This window comes from Pristiophorus japonicus, chromosome 8 (assembly GCF_044704955.1).
Source record: "Pristiophorus japonicus isolate sPriJap1 chromosome 8, sPriJap1.hap1, whole genome shotgun sequence".
NCBI lineage: Eukaryota > Metazoa > Chordata > Chondrichthyes > Pristiophoridae > Pristiophorus > Pristiophorus japonicus.
This window is the reverse complement of record NC_091984.1, coordinates 134,935,680-134,957,877: the sequence shown is the minus strand read 5'-3', so window position 1 is coordinate 134,957,877 and position 22,198 is coordinate 134,935,680. Positions and strand designations below refer to the sequence as shown.

The 22,198-nt window shown below is 43.0% G+C and overlaps 1 protein-coding gene across 6 annotated transcripts in view; it reads right to left on the bottom strand.

Annotated features, from left to right (window-relative positions):
• Positions 1 to 22,198, bottom strand: part of ralgps2 (Ral GEF with PH domain and SH3 binding motif 2) — a 641,885-nt gene that overhangs the window by 256,561 nt on the left and 363,126 nt on the right. For all 6 annotated transcript variants that reach the window (XM_070887410.1, XM_070887411.1, XM_070887407.1 and 3 more), the window contains 2 exons: positions 12,265 to 12,354; positions 12,064 to 12,156 (listed from right to left, as the gene is read on the bottom strand). In XM_070887410.1, coding sequence (XP_070743511.1) covers positions 12,064 to 12,156; positions 12,265 to 12,354 — 183 coding nt within the window. The remainder of the gene's footprint in view (positions 1 to 12,063; positions 12,157 to 12,264; positions 12,355 to 22,198) is intronic.

Genomic DNA, 22,198 nt, shown 5'->3' with positions numbered 1-22,198 from the left:
ACCAATGCAGGATCTACAGTCTCTGTCACAGGTGGGGCAGACAGTGGTTGGAGGGACGGGTGGATGTGGTGCTTGATTTGTCGTACGCTCCTTCTACTTTTTGTGCTTTGCTTCCGCGTGCTCCCAACGAAGTGAGTCGAAGTGTTCAGTGCCTTCTCGGATGCTCCTCCTCCACTATGAGCGGTCTTGGGCCACGGATTCCCAAGAGTCGGTGGGGATGTTGCATTTTTGCAAGAAGGCTTTGAGGGTGTCATTGAAGCGTTTTCTCTGCCCTACTGGGGCTCGTCTGCCATGGCGTAGCTTGGAGTAGAGTGCTTGTTTCGGGAGTCTAGCATCAGGCATGCGGACAATATGGCCCGCCCACCGGAGCTGGTCAAGCGTGGTCAATGCCTCGATGCTAAGGATGTTGGCCTGAGAGAACACACCGACGTTGGTACGCCTATCCTGCCAATAAATTTGCAGGACTTTGCGGAGGCATGAGGTTGAAAAGACCATCCAACAACTAAAAAACAAGGCCTCAGGAGCAGATGGAAACCCCACCGAAGTACTGAAGCATGGCGGAGAAGGGGAAGGCCAGCTCAAGGAACAAGGTGGAGGTTACACCTTCTTCTGGAAAGGGAAACCAGAGGAAGAACGTTCTTCCACGGAGTAGGCTTCGCCATCAAAAATTAGCTGATCGACCGCCTCAAAGACTCCCCCGCAGGGTTAACCAATGCCTCGTGACTCTTCACCATATCCCGGAATCAATCCGCCACAGTCATCAGTGTGTTCATCCGAACACTCGATGCAACAGATGAGATCAAAGAGGGTTTTTACTCCAGCCTCGAAAAATCCCTGTCCTGCATCCCTGCGGACGACAAACTGATCCTCCTCAATGACTTCAACGCCAGGGTCAGCAAGGACACAGCCCTCTGGGGAGGCATGATTGGCAGAGAGAGGGTAGGGAAAGCCAACTCCAGCAGTACTCTATTCCTGACAACATATCTAGAGCATGAACTTCTCATCACCAACATCTTGTTCCGCCAGAGGGACAAATACAAGGCATCGAACACTCCGAACACTGGCATCTGCTCGACTATGTCATCATCCGAGCCAGAGATCACAAGGATGTGCACATCACCTGTGCCATGACAGGAGCCGATGACTGCTGGACAGACCACCACCTAATCCAATCCATCATTGACATCAACATAGCCCCAAAGTGGAGGGGGCAGCAGAAGCAGTGCCGCAAAAAAGTCAATGCCGGGTCACTTAAGGACCCAGCTAAGAGAGCCCTATACAGTCAGCGGCTCACAGCTAACCTGGCGCGCCTTGATGACTCTGAGATGCAGAATGCCCAGAATGCTTGGTCTGCCCTCCAGGCCTCCATAACAGTGCTTGCGAAGATACGCTCGGTCACTCAACCAGGAAACACCAGAACTAGTTCGATGAGAATGATCAGGAGATCCAAGAGCTAATAGATCGCAAGCGCAGTTCTGAGCCTTAAGCAACCGCCCAACTTGGGAGCAGCAAAGCAGCATTACAGATGGCTCAAGGTTGAGATACAACAAAAAAACACGGGACCTAAAGAACAGGTGGTGGATGGAGAAAACACAGGAGATACAGCAGCTGCCAACAGCCATGATGTGCAAGGATTCTTCATCGCAGTCAAGGCCACCTATGGTCCAAACACCCAAGGCCCCAACCCACTGCTGGCCAAGAACGAGGAGACACTCATCAAGGACACCGAGGCAGTCAGGGCCCGCTGGAAGGAGCACTTCGAAGATCTTCTCAATTGAGACTCTGCCTTTGACCCAAATGTTCTTGACTCCATCCCGCAGCATGCCACCCGCCACCACCTCAGCAAAACCCTCACATTGCACAAGGTAGAAAAGGCCATAAGACAGCTTAAAAACAAAAGTTACGGGAGCGGTTGGAATCCCCGCTGAGGCACTGAAGTATGGCGGAGAGGTGCAAATACATGACCTCACCTCTCTCATCTGGAGGGAGGAGAGCATGCCGGGAGGTCTTAGAGATGCAGTGATCGTGACCATCTTTAAAAAAGGGGACAAGTCCAACTGCGGCAACTGCAGAGGAATTTCCCTGTTATCAGCCACTGGGAAAGTCATCACTAGAGTCCTCCTCAACCGTCTTCTCCCTGTGGCTGAGGAGCTCCTCCTGGAATCGCAGTGCGGATTTCGTCACCTACGGGACACAATGGACATGATTTTTGCAGCACAACAGCTGCAGGAGAAATGCAGGGAACACCACCAGCCCTTATACATGACCTTCTTCGACCTTACAAAGGCCTTTGACACTGTCAACAGCAAAGGTCTATGGAGCGTCCTCTTCCGCTTCGGATGCCCCCAAAAGTTTGTCACCATCCTCCGCCTGCTCCACGACGACATGCAGGCCGTGATGCTTGCCAACAGGTCGATTATAGACCCAATCCACATCCGGACCGGTGTCAAACAGGACTGCGTCATCGCCCCAACCCTCTTCTCAATCTTCCTTGCTGCCATGCTCCACCTCACAGTCAACAAGCTCCCTGCTGGAGTGGAACTAAACTACAGAATCAGTGGGAACCTGTTCAACCACTTCAGGCCAGGTCAAAGACCATCCCAACCTCTGTCCTCAAGCTACAGCACATGGATGACGCCTGCATCTGCGCACATACAGAGGCTGCACTCCAGGACATAGTCGACATTTTTACTGAGGCGACGAAAGCATGGGCCTTACGCTAAACATCCGTAACACAAAGGTCCTCCACCAGCCTGTCCTCACCGCATAGCACTGCCTCCCAGTCATCAAGATCCATGGCGCAGCCCTGGACAATGTGGACCTTTTCCCATAGCTCGGGAACCTCTTATCAATAAGAGCAGGCATTGACGAAGAGATTCAACACCGCCTCCAGTGCACCAGTGCAGCCTTCGGCCGCCTGAGGAAGTGTGTTTGACCAGACCCTCAAGACTGCCACCAAGCTCATGGTCTACAGGGCTGCAGTAATACCCGCCCTCCTGTATGGCTCAGAGACATGGACCATCTACAGCAGACACCTCAAGTCGCTGGAGAGATACCACCAACGATCTCTCTACAAGATTCTGCAAGAACATGCAGAAACCAAGCGCATGCAGCGGAAAGAGCGTACGGCAAATCTGTCCCACCCTCCCTTTCCCTCAATGACTATCTGTCCCACCTGTGACAGGGACTGTGGCTCTCGTAATGGACTGTTCAGTCACCTAAGGACTCATTTTAAGAGTGGAAGCAAGTCTTCCTCGATTCCGAGGGACTGCCTATGATGATGATGATCCTGCCAATGAATTTGCAGGATTTTGCAGAGGCATGAGGTTGAAAAGGCCATCCAACAACTGAAAAACAACAAGGCCTCAGGAGCAGATGGAAACCTCATCGAAGTACTGAAGCATGGCGGAGAAGTACTCTTGTCACGAATCTATGACCTCAGCTCTCTGATCTGGAAGGAGGAAAGCATGCCAGGGTTTCTCAGAAACGTCGTAATCTTGACCATCTTCAAGAAAGGGGACAAGTCTGACTGTGGTAATTATAGAGGAGTTTCCCTGCTGTCTGCTGCAGGGAAAATTATCGCAAGAATTCTCCTCAATTGTCTCCTCCCAGAGTCACATTGCAGATTCCGCCACTAAGGGACACAACGGACATGATCTTCACTACGCCACAAATCCAAGAAAAATGTAGGGAGCAGTATCAACCTCTGTACATGGCTTTCTTTGACCTCGTACCAGATACAACGGTGCGGGAGTGGGTAGAGAAGCCATTTCAGGTGATCCTCTGACTATGACTGGATAGATAAGAATGGAATCAAGCAAGTGCAGTCCCACCCAGCTGGACAATGGTGGAGAAACATTGGAGGAGGATGGTGTGGTTAACTGTGTTGTCGGCTGGAGACGGGCCAAGTAAGACAAGAAGGAATAGTTTACCTTTGTCACAGTCAAATAAGATGTCATTAACTTTGGTAAGGACCATTTCAGCACTGTGACGGGGCGGAAAAAGGATGGGAGGGATTCAAATATGGAGTTACGGTCAAGGACTTGAGAGGAAAGGGAGGTTGGAGATGGAGTGGTAATTTGCAAGGACATCAGGGTCAAGGGATGTATTTTTGAGGAGATGGTTGATGACAGCAGATTTGAAGGCAAGAGGTGCAGTACCTGAAAAGTGAGAACCATTAACAATATCAGGTAACATAGGAAGGGAAGTTGGGTGAGAAGCAATTTAGTAGGAGTAGGGGCAAGGGAGCAGAGGGTGGGTCACATCGACAAGATGAGCTCAGAGAGGGCAGATGGGGACATAGGAGAGAAGCTGGAGACAGATGCAAATTGAGGACGAAGAAAGGGGGGAACCTTGGGCTCGGGGAAGGGAGCGAAGCGGCAGACAGTTGAACAAATGGTCTTGATATTTTGTGACAAAAAAATTCCATGAACTCCTCACACTTCTTGTTGGAGGCCAGTGTACAGGAGGCAGGGTCGGAGGGTGCCTTTGCAAACTTCTGCTCTGCCAATCAAAGTATAATTACTGCTGTTATGTTTTACCACAAAGAATCACTTAATATTTACTGATATGGAATTCCTCCTGCCACTTTTTAGCCAATCGCCCTATCTCATCAATATCCCTTCACAGCATTCTTAGGTCTTCTAAAGAATTAACTGTATCTCCTATTTATCATTTGTAAAATTCTATATCATGCCTTCTAGGTTGATATCCAACTCCTCAATATACACAATGAACAGAAGTGGACTAGAACTGAACTCTGAGATACACCACTACCAACTTTCAACCACTCTGAAAAATATTCCCTTGATATTTGTGACAAAAAAACTTTGACGCAACATTTCCGCCTTTCTAACCAATTTTTCATCGTTTGCTTTCCTCCCAATAATTCCATACCCCTTAATCTACTCTGGTAATTTCCATATGGTTCCTTCACAAAGATTTCCCTAAAGACCATGCACACTACCATTCACTTAATTTCCCCCATCTACTATGTCTGTTACCTCCTCAAAGAATGCTATAAGATTTGCCAAGCAGGATGGTGTTGGCTACTTCTAACTAATTTCTCTTCATCTAGATATGTGGCAATTTCATTGTTAATTAATTAAAGACTCTCTACCTACCACAGATGTTTGTCTATTATGGCCTGTAATTACCTGTATGAGATCGGTTCCCTTTTTTAAAAAAATGGATATTACATTGGCCATTCTCAATGTTCTGGCACACATCCACATTCAACAGAGTTCTGAGGCCTGGGCAATTTCCTTCCTCGTCTCCCTTAGGATTCTGGAAGGTATCCCAGTGCATCCTGATGCCTTGTGCTCCTTTAGCCTAACATCTAAAATTTGCCTTTTAGCCATCACAGTATTGCTCACTAAAACAGAAGTAAAATACTGCTGTGCTGAATGAAATAAAAACAGAAAATGGAGAGAAAAACAGAGTTAACGATTCAGGTCAATGACTCACATCAACCTGAAATGTTAACTTTATTTCTCTCTCCACAGATGCTGCTTGACCTGCTGAGTATTTGCAGCATTTTCTGTTTTTATTACAGTATTGCTCATCTCATTCTCAACTATTTCAGGATTCACCTATTTACTGATAGTGATGCCAAGAACTTTTTAAATACCTCCACCCCATTTTGATTATCATCTCCAAATTAACAATCCTCTCCTCTGAGCAGTTTCACCTCACTTTTAACAATTATCTTTTATACTGATAGAATTGTAAAATACTTCACTGTTGCTTTTGATATTTTTTCCCTCACACTCCCTTCTTAACGTTTTGCTTATTTTCTCATATTCTTTGGTTATTGTGTCATTATTCTGATAATCCTTATAGGCTCTCTACTTTTATTATAATTGGTTTCCAATCTCTCATTATCCAGGATATTCTGAAGCTACTCAAACATTATATTACCAATACAAATCAACAATATTTCTGAACTCGTGCTCCAAAGTTTTGTATTTTGATTCCCTGTCTCTGATTAAAAAATATATCCTTCTTTAATACCTCCAACTCCGCAGTTTACATCTTGATTCTCTCCTGATATCACATAGCAATTCTTTCCAGATTTGTCATGTTTAGAATACACTCATCCATTGTAGGGCTACTTGGGAGTCTGACTCTTCCAGAAGTACAAAATGCAAAGTGATACCCCTTAGCCAATAGGGTGAATCGCTTCTTTAAATCTTGCCCAAGATCTGTTGTTACAGGACAAACACTCAGTTGAGTCAAATATTTACTACCTGTAATAAAGCAGTATTACTTAAGGTATCTTGAACTCTGATGGAATATAACAGTCCTTTCTCATTACTTTTTCAATGTATGTACCTTCAGTATATTCACGCAGACATGCTTTACATAGTTGGTCAAAATCATACAAGGAACATATTTAATTGTACTGACTTTAAATCTTACATGTTTATGATGTTCTATCCTCAGCACCTCCACTAATTTATCCCAACTCTATTTTGCAGGTTTCCTTTATTTGAACTATTCACTGTAAATATGGGTTTCCTTATCTTGAAGTAAGTTCAACCAGATACATATCTTGCCCCATTCCATCATTTATGCAGCCTTTGATATATTTGTGTTTTGATCAAAGGGACAACATTAATAGCTTAACAAAAACAATTTAACACATGAATTAAGCAGTTCAGAAATGAGAATTGTGGGTACAGAATATAAATACAGGGAGGGTGGGGGTCAGTAGGAGAATGTATGTGTACGCGTGCATGCGTGTACGAGGACCATGCAGCGGAGCCTGGACTTCAATCATCTTGGATCCCCTTGCCATTGGACCAAGACCTTGCTCTATCAAGTTCGTGTGGTAGCTGGTGTGCAACGGTCAGCCTATGTTAAAAGAATGCACGCTCAGGCATCTTCCACCCTTTAAAATGAAGTTCTGGACCTGGAACATCAGGACTCTCATGGACAACCCCAACAGCGACAGACCGGAAAGTCGTACTGCTATCAATGCTGCCCCACCTGTGACAGAGACTGTAGATCCCACATTGGTCTCTTCAGTCACCTTAAAACTAATTTTAGTTTGGAAGCAAGTTATCCTCAACTCCAGGGGACTGCCTAAGAACAGATAAGAAGAGACAGGTTATATAGAGTAAAGGTCAGACCTCGTAAAATATTGGCCTAGATTTTGCAGTCAACGACGAACGAACGGCACTCGCTGTTCAATTTGCTTACAGCTGCCCAACCACAGACTTTTCGTGGGCATTTGTGGAGCAACTTACCTTTATTAGGAGTCCAAAACCGCGTGGCACCCTCTACAGGGGATGTGTGAACAAGGCAAGCAACAGCATCTCTTCAACCAATTCAATTGAAGAATCCTAACTGAGGCATGCAGAGTCTAAACTAGGAAGTGTAAGTTAGAATATTTTATGTATTTAATGTCAATCAATGTAATATCATGTACAGAAGGTGAAAGAGACATGGGATTGTGATATTAAAAACAAAGAAAAAGATTTTTTAGAAAATCTCTAGCAGTAAGTAAAATCTGAAGGAACTCGACACCACACAGATAAAGTTAATTTCTAGTGCCAGAGAGGTTGTTTGGTAGTAATTAAGATTTATCACGCCATTAACATTGATCTAGCATCAATTGCTGTTTGTGGGAGAGGGTTCCAAATATCTACCACCCTTTATGTGTAGGTGTTTCCTAATTTCACTCTTCAAAAGGTCTGGCTCTAATTTTTAGACCATGCCCCCCCCAGTCCGAGAGTCTCCAATCAGCGGAAATAGTTTCTCCCTATCTAGGCAATCTGTTCCCCTTAATATGTTGAAAACTTTCATCGGGTCACCCCCAACTTTCTAAATTCTAGGGAATACAACCTTAATTTGTGTAATCTCTCCTCATAACTTAACCCTCGAAATCCAGGTATAATTCTGGTAAACCTACACTACACTCCCTCCAAGGCCAATACATCCTTCCTAAAGTGTGGTGCCCAGAACTGCTTACAGTACTCTAGGTGTGGTCTAACTCGGATTTTGTATTGCTGCAGCATAAATTGGACCCAGGAAAAATTGTACCCCCTTGGAATATAGTCCTCTAGGTATAAAGGCCAGCACATAGACTAGATATACCTAGCTCAAAGGAAGATAATTGTGGTGATTAGAGGTCAATAGTCACAACCACATGAGTTCCCCAGGGCAGTGTCCTAGGCCCAACCATCTTCAGCTGCTTCATCAATGACCTTCCCTCCATCATAAGGTCAGAAGTGGGGATGTTCGCTGATGACTGCAACTCCTCAGAAAATGAAACAGTCCATGCCTGCCTGCAGCAAGACCTGGACGACATTTGACTTGGGTTGATAAGTTGCAAGTAACATTCGCGCCACCCAAGTGCCAGGCAATGACTATCTCCAACAAGCGAGAGTCTAACCACCGCCTCTTGACATTCAACGGCATTATCATTACCGAATCCCCCACCATCAACATCCTGGGGGTCACCATTGACCAGAAACTAAACTGGACCAGCCATGTAAATAAATAAACTGACACCATATGAAGAGATAATCGTGTATTTCTTCAGCAAGACATTGGGGCTGATGAGATGATAATGAAAATACAACTAATTGCAAGCAAAATACCGATCATATTTTCTATGATTTGCTTGTCAATTTACACAAAATAATAGTAGCACACACAGCAGCAATGCAGTAATGAAAGTGGTAAGAGTGCTCATGTATTAATAGTATATGATCTGTTTTCTTGACCAACCACATCCAAAGAGCACAAGACAACTGGGCACCAACCCCAACCAAGAGCTTAGGACCTAGGCAGCTGATGGCATGGCCGTCAAAGGTGAGCAATGAAATTCGGGGATGTGCACGAGACCAGAATTGGAAGAGCGCAGGGCTAGAGGAGGTTACAGAGATCAGGAGGAACGAGTGTAAGAGGTATAGAAGAATTGTAAGGGGATAAAATACAGTCACTAAAGTGGAAGTAGACAGACAGATCGATGGTCACTAAAGTGGATACTGAAGGTAGTGAATTGATCTGACACATGGTCCAGATTGTAGGGCTTATCAGTATTAGGAGGTTCTGAGGAATCGGGAGTTCCTCTACCTTACAGTAGGGATTGTAATATATCGTGTGTAAATCTCACTTATGTATGTAAAACTTGCTTATGTATGTAAAGCACGCTTATAACACTCGCTTAAGAAGGGGAAGCAGCAAAGCTTGCTATGCAGCAAAGCTTGATGGCTAATGAACCATCTGTTGTGTTAACCTTAATATAGACTGATGGAAAATTATATTCAGTACAGAATAAAATCCACCAAGGAAAGTGGGGAGTCAACAACCTAGAAGCATTGAGATAGCAAACCCTGGGAAACAAGGTTAATCCACACATCATGAGGAACTGAGGCAAAGTTGACACCACTGAACAACACATTCCGGAAGGGTGACATGTGATGAGAGATGGACAGGAGGACAGAACCACTCAGAGCCAGTCTGATAAAGGTCAACAAATCAATGTAACTTCGCTTATAGCAATAGGCCAATTGGTAGTTTTATAGGAGGGTCGCACACCTTGAAAGATGTAAAACCTCTGTTCTTAGAAAAGTTCATCAGAACTCCTTCATGCATGCTTGAATAAAAACCGGTTTCATCGGAGTGATTCCTTGGTCGCATTAATGGGCGGGTGTCGATTCCTTATATCAGGGAGTCCACCTTGAAGAAGAGAAGTCTTCTTTTTACCCCAACAGCAAGGCCATGGAGGGATTTGAAATGGATGACAATTTTAAAATAGAGATGCTGTCGGACGAGGAGTCAATATAAGTCAGCAAGCACAGGGGTGATGGGTGAATGGGACTTGGTAGCAGAGATTTGGGTGAGCCCAAGTTTACCAAGGTGGGATGGTGGCCAGGAGGGTATTGGGATAGTCTCAGGTAACAAAACACAGGTAAAGGTTTCAGCTGGCGATGAGCTGAGGCAGGGCCAGAAACGGGCAGCGTTAGGCAAATGGAAATATGCGGTCTTGATGATGGCGAGGCTATGGAGTTGAAAGCTCATCTCAAGGTCAAACAGGACGCCATGGTTGCGAACGGTCTGGTTCAGTCTCATAAGGTAGTTAGGGAGCGGGAATGGATTTTGTGACAGTGATTTGAGACAATGGCTTCGGTCTTCCCAACATTTAATTGGTGAAAATTCGTGCTCATCCAAGACTAGATGGCCGATAAGCAACGTGACAAATCAGTGGAAGAGGAAGGATCGAGAGAGGTGGTGATGAGATAGAGCTGGGTGTCATCAGCGTACTTGGGAAACCTGATGTTGCGTTTTTGCACTGCGACACCAAGAGGCAGCATGTAGGTGAGAAATAGGTGGGGGCCAGGGATATATCCTGGGGAATTCCAAAGGTAACGGTGCATTCTTACTCAGTTGTTCTGACATAAAGGCTTGGAGTATATATCAGCATAAATATAACAGGAAGTATATAACAAGTAGTTTTCTTGTCATAAACTTCAATTACTATTGGAGCAATGTCTTAGCATTACAACTTCAGAATGGAAATAGTTTCTGACCAATCGAAGGTAATGAAATGTAACTCCTTGCCCTAACCAGTTACATTATTCCACTTTTAATTTTGCATGGAGAGGTTAATGTTTCCAGTTCCAGCCAGGATAATAGCTTCACAGAGCGAAAGATGCAATAAAATGAATTTTATACTGAGTGCAATCCGTACTCAACAACTAGTAAGTGGCAATGAACAGGAATTTTTAACAATGGATATTATTTTACAACAAACAGTAAACTATTTGTCTAGGCTAAAAAGTTGCATGAAAAGTGCTGATAATGTGTGGATGTTCATATTATAGATGGAGCTGCAAGCAAAATCACAGAATGCTGAATATAACGCTGTATCAATGGAGTCAGGAGAGGTCATGCTAAAATTGTACAGTGTTCTGGCCAGACTGTACCTTGAATAACTGTGTCCAATTGTGATTACTGAAGCACAAGGGAAACATTCAAACCTCAGGTGTTGCAAAAAAAGAGCCACATGATTGATTCTTAGGGGCAGAGGATTGAGTTATGGATAAGACTGGATAAATTTGAGCTCTTCAAATTTAAACGGAGAGGTTATATAAACGATAATAAATGGTGCAGGAAAATCTGAAACACTTTCAAATAAAACTATTAGGCTAGGACAGGGACATAATGCCAATTTAGGACCAATGTCAAGAAGCCGTTTGCTCAACGAGTAATTAACATTCTTGAATGAACTTCTGGGTAAGATAATGGAAACAACATTTTTTGAATTATTGAAGAGGCATTTGGAAACTGTGATGCAGGTTTTTCAGAACAGAAATTCTAAAATGATCCTAATACCTTCCAACCACCATATTTATCTGGTGAACAGAGGATAAAGCGTTAACTGAAGACCAAGCAAAGGTTTCCCTGATGCCTCAGTTAGTAAGTGACCATGACAAATGATCCATTAACACCAAGAAAATCTGAAGCTCAATCCTCAGTCTGTAAATATTTAGCTCAGCTGATGTCAGCTGGACCAGCAGCAAAATTGTTAGAATCAGCCTCAGTGAAGCAGACTCAGTTTTAATGTTCTCCTACCCATAATATGGTCAAACTGCCTGTTGACAATTACTGACCAGGATCACATGTAAACAATGGACGCTTAGGCGAAGAACCAGCGAAGCTTTACATAATGGCCCATCACCTGCAGAAGAGGTGAAGATGAGTAATGAAGCAACAAGCTCTTATATCAGCATAGATCTTGATTATTGATCCCTATGACAGTTTATTTAACAAAAATCGTGGCATCTCTTGCAATTTGAATTCTTCACCTGCTGACGATGGGCGATTAGTACTGATTCACAAATCAGTTTAACAGACTATATTGAGAAACTACTGCAAATACATTTAAGCAAATTAGATTTTAAAAACTCATCCAAGGAATTGTTTTAATTCACAAATAAAAATCAACAGAAGTTGTTATTTTAACAATTTAAATTGTTAAAAAATGTACCCATTTGTAATATAGGTTCATAACAGCCTGTGCCGGTCAAAAGTCGGAGCCACATCACTTACCGCCCATGTTTTTGTAAGCCTGAAGATAGGTGCACTCTGCAATCCGGACACGACAGCCATTAGTGCATGTAGATTATTCAACTCATACAATTTCTACAATCAAGATAAAAGTACAGTAGCTGTAAATAAAAATAAAATCCAAACCTGATTAAGAGAACTGGAATATCAAATGCAGTATGACCCAAACAGTCACTTACTTACCTTTGCAGTTTTAACATAGTGGCTCAAAACTTCGGCTCTTATTTTTAATGTTTGTGCAGTAAGAATCTCTCGGACAACCCAAAAGCTTACCTGTAGATAAAGAAAAGACAAACTAAATACCATACAGTCAAAGTCTATTTATTAGATCTTACAACAAAAGTTTGCTCTTAGCCAGCAGCAACATTGCTATTTGATCTAACCGATGTACAGGTAAGTTGCTGTCAAGAAGTACATAGTCTCAAGTGAATTATGCTTAAGTGGAGCATCTTGAACCTTAAAACATTTTTGAATCCTGCACGGGCAAATAAATGAAGACTCAAGTGAAACAATGTTGCATAATCTTCGCCCAGTTCCCCATAGATGCGAATCAATATCGCTAAATTCACGTTCATCAATGCTGAAGTCTGATTTTTTTTCCCAAAAATTTTTTGTCCATCTCTCTATGCCTTTAACTGCCTCTCTGCTCATCCTTCAGTCTCTAAATCATTGTCTCCCATTCTTTCTGTTTCAGACCTCATCTCTCTTCTTGGGTATCAGCCGATTCCTCAAACTTTGTTTGGAAGTGTCCAATCTGCAAAGGAACATTTCAGTTTAACGACAGAGCAAGAGATTGTTTCCATCACTATCTTAAGTGACAGTTCCAGATTCAACCACTATAGCACGTTAGGCGAGGTGTTTTTGAAAGCTTGGGAAGAACCACAGTTCATCCTGACTTTGATGTTTCTTCTATTGAATCTGGAAGGAGTGATGGGCTAGACCTCTCGCTAGGAGGGAGTAAGAACAGGGCAAGAAGGACACCAAGGAAGGGCCAAGTCTGAAAGCCTCAGGGGAAGTGAGGGAGATTAGCACGAGGGAGGGGCCTGGGGATAACATTTTGACAGAACAGCTAGGCCAGGATCTGGTGCCGAGGTAGTGCTGGGAACGAAGTTTGGAAAGAAACACAAAGGATCCCAGACCTTGGGAGTGGGAGGCAAAGACCCAGACCCAACATCCAAGATGGAATTCTAGAAAATATGAAGGAACTTGGGTTTCAAGTACATCTGCTCCTTGTTATAACAGGAAGAATAGACTTAGCCCATATATGCTGATAACAAATCAATTATTTTCCAACCATTTTTATAAAACAAAAACAACAATTTTAATCTGGAAACATCAATTCAAGTCAGTAATGGAAGAGTTAGTTCATCTTCATTATTTTCCACAGCCTTCTGGCTCCAAGCAAAACAACTACAGGTTGAACTTCTCTTATCCAGAACCCACGGAACCTAGCCTGTTCTGGATAAAGGATTTTTCCGGATGAGGGGTGGTCACGCTAAATTGGATGGTACAGTTACTGAGCAATGGGATATCAAGGCTGGCTGGCTTGGGGCTGGGAGTGCAGCATAGAGATCATGAGGGGTGGCAGTGGATCACGGGGTCAGTCCAGCGATTGCTGGAGTAGGCAGCGAGGAAGGACGTCAATTTGTTCATGTCGGAGTTCTGCGCATGTGCCACCCGGTGGCCGGGAATGGTTCTGGACGAGGGATGGTTCCGGATAAAGAAGTTCTGGATAAGGGAGGTTCAACCTGTACTACACAATGGTGAATGAGGTTAAAGTTCCTCACTGAACTGTTTACATAATTAGCAATCACTTTCATAAGAATTTAAGAAAATCATTTCACACAGCAACAAAGACAGAAATAAACTATATAGGGCTAGAAATTGGCCAGCCTTGTGCCCGTTTTTTCAGCGATATTTTGTCTTTTTTGACGGTAAAAGATGTTCACCTAAATTGGCCAAAGTTGTGCGCCGGCGGTTTTGAAATACCGCTGAAAAGCAGACCGCTGTCGTGCAACACTCAAAAAAACATTGCTTTAAATTGGCTGTTCGGTGCACCAATATTCGAAGTGAAAAAAAATGCCCAAGAAAAGCCTGCGTTGCAGCCCCAAAAACAGCGATAAGAATGAAACCCTGCAAAAAAGGTAAGTTAAAGTTTTTATTTTTAAATTGTTTTGCAGCGATTACTTCATTAAGGGTCTTGTAAATGTTGTGATTTTTTTGCAATTTTTTTTGTGTTTTCTCCCCACCCCCCCCCCTCCCCAGGGCCTTTTAGCGGTAATCGGCCTCGGACTAAAGTTGTGAGGCCACGGTTCCCACCGTGAAACCTTATGCAACGCTGATTTTTACCGTCAGGCACATTTTGTTGCCAATTTTATGCCTTTAAAAAATAGCAGTATTTGTAACGGTACATTTGGCAAAAAGTACCACTATCGCCAAAAGAACAATTTCTAGCCCGACATAGGGAATTGTTTTCCTCTGGCTAAATTCACAAGGCATTTTGGTTACATAATCTTTTTCTGAAGTAACCTCATCTTGTATTTTGTCTATTTAGGACTGGAATTTGTTAAATAGTGTTATAAATATTATCCCCTATATTTAGTCATCATCATCATAGGTGGCCCCTCAAACGAGGATGACTTGCTTCCACATGGGTTCACAGATGTTTCAATGAAGGATCCGATATTCCAGTCCTGAACTCCAATTGAGGGGTGGAAGATGCCTGTGCGTGGATTTTTTTAACCTGTGGTGACGGTTGCACACCAGCCACCACACAGGCTTAACAAAGCTAGGCTTTTATCCAGTGACAAGTGTTAACCAGGACGACTGGAGATCTGCTCTGCTGCACGGATCTAGCGCGCACACATATCGCAGTGTGGGCTGGCTGTGCTGCTCCTGGGCCCTCGGCTCTTCTGGACCCTGTACCTTCATTTGCCGCACCTCCACCACGATCTCTCGCCACTCCTCCGTCACAAACATTTGCCGCACCTCCGATCTTAACCTCAAGTTCACCGCTACATCGCTACACGAGACACTGTAGTATAATCAATAAACTACACCGTTTTATACATGGAGTTATGGAGCTTTGCATTTACCAAAGCTTCCTATGAAATCTCAAGCCTCAGCCTTGCTCCAGGCTGAGTGAATCCTTTCCTCCCAGCTCAGAATGCAGGCCCAAGCCACTGACTGAACCTTGGCATGACATCCCAGGCCACTCCCCCAAAATTCTGCTTGGAAGTGTTCATGTGAACTGCAAAGCTGCAATAGCCACCAACTGGAGTAATGGTGGAGTCAGAGCTGGACCTGGAGGAAGTAGAGAGGCCAAATCCAGGAGCAGGCCCAAGGGCACAGAGCGAGAACAAATACTTTGTGTCAAAAACTAAATGTTAAGGATATATAAAGACAATAATGAATTCAAACAACCTAATAGGAAATGAGTAAGTTGGAACCAGAGCTAGTGAACATGCTACAAATTAGATTTTTTTTATCCACTGAGACACAGACCTTTTCAAGGGTACATTTGTATCTTGACCTGGGAATAATTTTCTTCCAGTCACTAATTTTACTTTTAAAGAAATCTGTACATGCATGGAAAAAACCAAGTAGAACCAGTGAAAAATAATACTTGGCCAACCATAGCCTATGAATCACAGCTTTAGCACGCAAAATACAAATCAAATTTGAATGTGCATGCTAATCCGTTCATTATAAGAGATTCCCCAATATATTGGAGTTTGCACTGGACAGTTACAAAACCAGCTGGTCCGTTCCATTAGCAGAAGCATTTTGGGACTGCTGACTTTATAGAATCAGCTTTTTTTAAACCTGTTCCTGTGCCTGTGAGCCAAGTGCGTGTCGAATACTGCAGCAGCTGATCACTGAACCAGCTAGCGTTATATTCCAACAAGCACTCTGCTCACCAGCACAGGATTGCACTTAAACAGGCACAATAGTAGGCTCTGCAACAGTGACAGCTCCACAGCGTCAATCACAGCAGAAATGACAACTTGAAAATTAGCAGGTGGATCTCGGACAAGAACAGCGGTGGAACTTCAGGAAAGGCAGTGGGAGGTGTAAATGAAATGCAAGATTGGCCCGGCTTTTGCGGTCAGCAGCGAACGAACTGTGCCAGCCATTCATTACATTTACACTTGCCCACAGATTTTCTACGGGCTTTTGCACTGGAACTTGTGATTAGAAATCCAAAATAGCATGGCTCCCTCTACAGAGGATCTGGGACCTGTGTGAACAGGGCAAGCAACTGTGTAACTCCTTAACCAATCAGGTTGAAGAATTCTTAATGAGGTGCGCAGAGCCTGACCCAGGAAGTGCAAGTTAGAATAGTTAATTCAACAACAAATCATGTGCAGAAAGCTAAATAATGAGGGAAAATTAGGTGGAATTAAGATAAAAAAGACAAAGAATAAGTTTAAAAAAGTCATTTCAAATTTGTCATGTATTCAACCAGCAATGTAACCCATGTATAATCTGATCTAAGTTGTACACTGTGAGAACAATGACCACTAGGTGGGAGACACTCCTAACCTGGGCCTTCAGGTACAAAAGGGGAAGCTCCACCCACCTTCATCACTTTGAGTGCTAAGGAATAAAGGACAGGTCACAGACTGACCTTCTCTCAAGCATGGGCCTCATGTGCATTTATACTGTATAGTAAGGACATATCAAAATTCTTTCAATCTCTGACAATAATTTAAAATATGAAGGAATGAGACCCCACACTTGCCAAAATTAATTTTCAGTGCCAGACAGGTTGTGTGGCAGCAATTAAGGCTTACCATGCCGTTAAAAATGTACTTAGACTGGAATGGACAAGCCCCAACGTTTTCAGGTGAGTTTGTGGGTATCTATTACACAAGTATAACAACTTCACGCTTTTCATGTATTTCAATGCAAAGTCTCTGAGCAAACCAGCATGTCGGATAGCTTCTGAAGGAGCATAGAAACATAGAAAATAGATGCAGGCCATTCGGCCATTCAAGCTTGCACCATCTTCAATATGATCATGGCTGATCATGCAACTTCAGTACCCCATTCCTGTCTTCTCTCCATACCCTGATCCCTTTAGCCGCAAGGGCCACATCCTTTTGAATATATCTAACGAACTGGACTCAACAACCTTCTGTGGTAGAGAATTACATAAATTCACAATTCTCTGCATGAAAAAGTTTCTCCTCATCTCGGTCCTATATGGCTTACCACTTATCCTTGGACGGTGACCCCTGGTTCTGGACTTCCCCAACATCGGGAACATTCTTCCTGCATCTAACCAGTCCAATTCTGTCAGAATTTTATATGCTTCTGTGAGATCCCCTCTCATTCTTCTAAATGCCAGTGAATATAAGCCTAGTCGATCCAGTCTTTCTTCATATGTCAGTCTTGCCATCCCAGGAATCAGTCTGGTGAACCTTCGCTGCACTCCCTCAATAGCAAGCATGTCCTTCCTCAGATTGAGACACCAAAACTGCACACAATACTCAAAGTGTGGTCTCGCCAAGGCTCTGTACAACTGCAGTAAGACCTCCCTGCTCCTATACTCAAATCCTCTCGCTATGAAGGCCAACATGCCATTTGCTTTCTTAACTGCCTGCTGTACCTGCATGACAACTTTCAATGACTGATGTACCATGACACCCAGGTCTCGTTGCACCTTCCCTTTTACTAATCTGTCACCATTCAGATAATAATGTGCCTTCCTGCTGTTGCCACCAAAGTGGATAACCTCACACTTATCCACATTATACTGCATCTGCCCACTCACCTAACCTGTCCAAGTCACCCTTCAGAGCCTCTTAGCATCCTCCTCACAGCTCACACTGCCACCCAGCTTAGCGTCATCTGCAAACTTGGAGATAGTACATTCAATTCCTTCATTTAAATCATTAATATATCGTGTAAATAGGTGGGGTCCCAGCACTGAACCTTGCTGTACCCCACTAGTCACTGCCTGCCATTCTGAAAAGGACCCGTTTATTCCCACCCTTTGCTTCCTGTCTGCCAACCAGTTCTCTATCCATGTCAATACATTACCCCAATCCCATGTGCCTTAATTTTGCACACTAATCTCATATGGGACCTTGTCAAAAGCCTTTTGAAAGTCCAAACACACCACATTCACTGGTTCTCCCTTATCCACTCGACTAGTTACATCCTCAAAAAATTTCAGAAGATTTGTCAAGCATAATTTCCCTTTCATAAATCCATGCTGACTTGGACCGATCCTGTCATTGCTTTCAAAATGTGCTGCTATTACATATTTAATAATTGCTTGCAGCATTTTCCCCACTACCGATGTCAGGCTAACCGGTCTATAATTCCCTGTTTTCTCTCTCCCTCCTTTTTTAAAAAGTGGAGTTAAATTAGCTACCCTCCAATCCATAGGAACTGATCCAGAGTCCATGGAATGTTGCAAAATGACCACCAATGCATCTACTATTTCTCGGGCCGCTTCCTTAAGTACTCTGGGATACAGACAATCAGACCCTGGGGATTTATCGGCTTTCAATCCCATCAATTTCCCTAACACTATTTCCTGACTAATAAGGATTTCCCTCAGATATCCCTTCTCGCTAGGCCCTCGGTCCCTTGAGCAGGGCAATTCAAGACAGCAACCTCTTGATTTCCGCTATTACCTGCACATGTGTGGTCACTGGAAGTTGCTGTCTGATTTACACTTAAATAACAGAGCGCACTGATAGCCTCACCGTTATTGTTACTGCAAATTCTAGACCAATGATAACTACAGTAAGTTCAACTTCAAGTTTGATCTGCTTGAAGTGACAGCAGTATCGTTTTACAATCATTTTTTTTTAGTACAAATAATAGGTAGTCATTTTGGTTACCAGAATTACCAGATTGATTGATTTTCTCAATCAATTATATGATTGGCCAAGTCTAACTGACTCTAATGGGAATATTCTCATGGGATATCCTGTTTGATCAATCTTCTCATCTTCTTTGAGGATATTATAGGTAATGTAGATGCTGGAATGCATTATGACAGTTGATTTTTAGAAAGCCATTTATAAAGTTTCACATAAAAGGCTCAAAATTAAACTAAACCCTCTGATTCCAGAGTAGAATTTTAGCAAAGTTTGTTTTTAAGAAAACAGAAGACGAATAGGTGAAATTGGTATGTAATGTCAGGCTGGGGAAGGAGGGGGGTGGGGAGGTTGCTGAGTGGAGGTCCTCAGAAGTCAGTTCTTTGACCCATATCTGTTCTATACTACTAACATGGGAAAATGAAATTAAATATAAGCTTGCAAATTTGGTGGCAATATGAAAATAGGGAAAGCAGTGCAGAAAGAGAATGTAGGACATTTTCAGAAGGAATTATGAGAGAAATTTGGCATTAGGGGTACCAGCGGGACAAGGGTTAAAGTGCTGGTTCCTGCACCGACCCATAAGGAGGTAAAAGGCCTCTCTTCGGCCTTGAACCAAGGCTCCAGAAGTTATCAATTCAATAATATTCCAACAGGATACGATGTGAGAACCTAAACAGACATTGATAAGACCTTGCGAAGAGTCTTGAGGCAGACTCACGGGCATCAAGGAGAATCAACAAATTCTGACCTCATGAAGTCATTCTAGTCACGGCCTAAGATGGTCACGAGGGTCTTGGCCTGTAAATCCAAAGTAGCACGAATAAGGTAGTCCAATTAGAGAAGTAGCACTGATAAGGTAGTCCAATTAGAGATCTCGGGCGGTCTTACCAGGGAACGGAGGGGTTTTTGAAATGTATAAAAGTTGTATGATTGTGCTGTTCGGAGAGCATCTCCATTCACAGGCGGCTGTGATGAGGGGTGTTCCCGGACGTTCGTAGTAAAAGATCGTTATACTTTGCCATCCGCCTCTGTCTGCTAACTTCGAGAATTGCTACATGGGCTGGAGCGAGCGTCGACCCTCTATATCAGTGGGCCCGCTCATGGGAAAAGAAGCCTTCCCTCTCTTCCCCCCAACAAATTGTATTTGCTACACAATTGGGTATTCATTGGAGAGTGTACATAAATGCAGCAGGTCTCATCCCAAGTGTGAAAAGTACTGAAGCTAGCATAAAAGATTAGAGGAACTCAAATTCCACTGGCGAGAAAGAGCAGTCCGGGGAAATCTCATCAAGCTATATAAAAGATTAATTAACAGAGACAAGGGGCCATAATATGCTATGGCAGGGCAATTAATGGTGAGTTAGACTTGCCTTTGCACGTTTAGGCTTTAAAAATATTTTGTGTAACAAGTTGCCGAAAGTGCGAGCTGATAACATCGCAGCAAGGGATACAGGGCATCTGGGACCCGAGTGAACAGAGCAAGCGTGTATCTCCTTTATCAAGCAGATTGAAGGATTATGAAATTAACAGCGCACGGACAGAAAATGAAGTGTAGATTCGAGTGGCTGAATTAAATGTCAAATCAGGTACAGAAAGAGAAAGAGAGGGGGAAAGAAAGACATAGATTGAGAGAAAGTGTGACAGAAAGGAAAAGTAAAATATTAAAAATTTAAGTTTTACACTTTTAAAACCTCCAACAATTAAAACTGATACTCCACACTTGCAATAGATAGTCTGAATCTTTTTAACAACATGTATAAAACCAGAATGTTTTCAGTTTGTATTGTTTAGATTATGTTCTAACTGCACAACACTGGAACTGAATGGACTGCACAAGTGATTTGGGAATATTTATTTCAACATTTTCTTCTCACAATATTTAATACTAACAGGTCCCACAGAAAATTATTGGCACTTGAAGTTTTACACTCCAAAATCATAATTCTGAATTTTCCATTACTAACCACAGGTAGCATTTGCTGGAGACAGAATTATCTTAGTTGGTGAAAGACACAAAAAATGGAGTAGTTTGAAAACATCTTGAGTGAAAAGAAAAGAATATAAAGCATAAAAAAGCTTAAATAAAGGAGACTATGAAGTTATGAGGGCAGAGTTAGGTAAAGTGGACTGGGAAAATAGATTAAGGTGTAGGACGGTTGATGAACAGTGGTGTACATTTATGAAGCTATTTCACAACTCTCAAGAAAAATATCTTCCAGTGAGGAGGAAAAGGTGTAAGAGAAAAGATAACCATCCGTGGCTAACTAAAGAAATAAAGGACGGTATCCAATTAAAAACAAGGGCATACAAAGTGGCCAAAACTAGTGGGAGGACAGAAGACTGGGAAGCTTTTAAAAGCCAGCAATGACTAAAAAAATGATTAAGAAAGGGAAGATAGACTATGAAAGTAAACTAGCACAAAATCTAAAAACAGATAGCAAGAGTTTCTATAGGTATATAAAAAGGAAAAGGATGGCTAAAGTAAATGTTGATCCCTTAGAGGAAGAGACCGGGGAATTAGTAATGGGGAACATGGAGATGGCAGAAACTCTGAACAAATATTTTGTATCAGTCTTTACGTAGAGATCACTAATAATATTCCGACAGTGGATAGTCTAGGGGCTATGGGTGAGAGGTACTTAACACAATCACAATCACTACGGAGGTGGTACTCAGTAAGATAATGGGACTAAAGGCAGATAAATCGCCTGGCCCCGATGGCTTTCATCCTAGGGTCTTAAGAGAAATAGCGGCAGGGATTGTGGATGCATTGATTGTAATTTATAAAAATTCCCTGGATTCTGGGGAGGTCCCAGCAGATTGGAAAACTGCAAGTGTAACACCCCTATTTAAAAAAGGAGGCAGAAAAAAAGCAGGAAACTATAGACCAGTTGGCCTAACATCGGTGGTTGGGAAAATGCTGTCCATTATTAAAGAAGCAGTAGCAGGGCATTTGGAAAAGCAAAATTTGGTCAGGCAGAGTCAGCATGGATTTATGAAGGGGAAGTCATGGTTGACAAATTTGTGGAATTCGTTGAAGATCTAACGAACAGGGTGGATAAAGAGGAACCAGTGGATGTGGTGTATTTGGACTTCCAGAAGGCATTTGAGAAAGGGGCCACATAAAAGGATACTGCACAAGATAAAAGTTCACAGGGTTGGGGGTAATATATTAGCGTGGATAGAGGATTGGCTAACTAACAGAAAACAGAGAGTCGGGATAAAGGGTTAATTCTCTGGTTGGCAACCAATAACTAGTGGGGTACCGCAGGGAT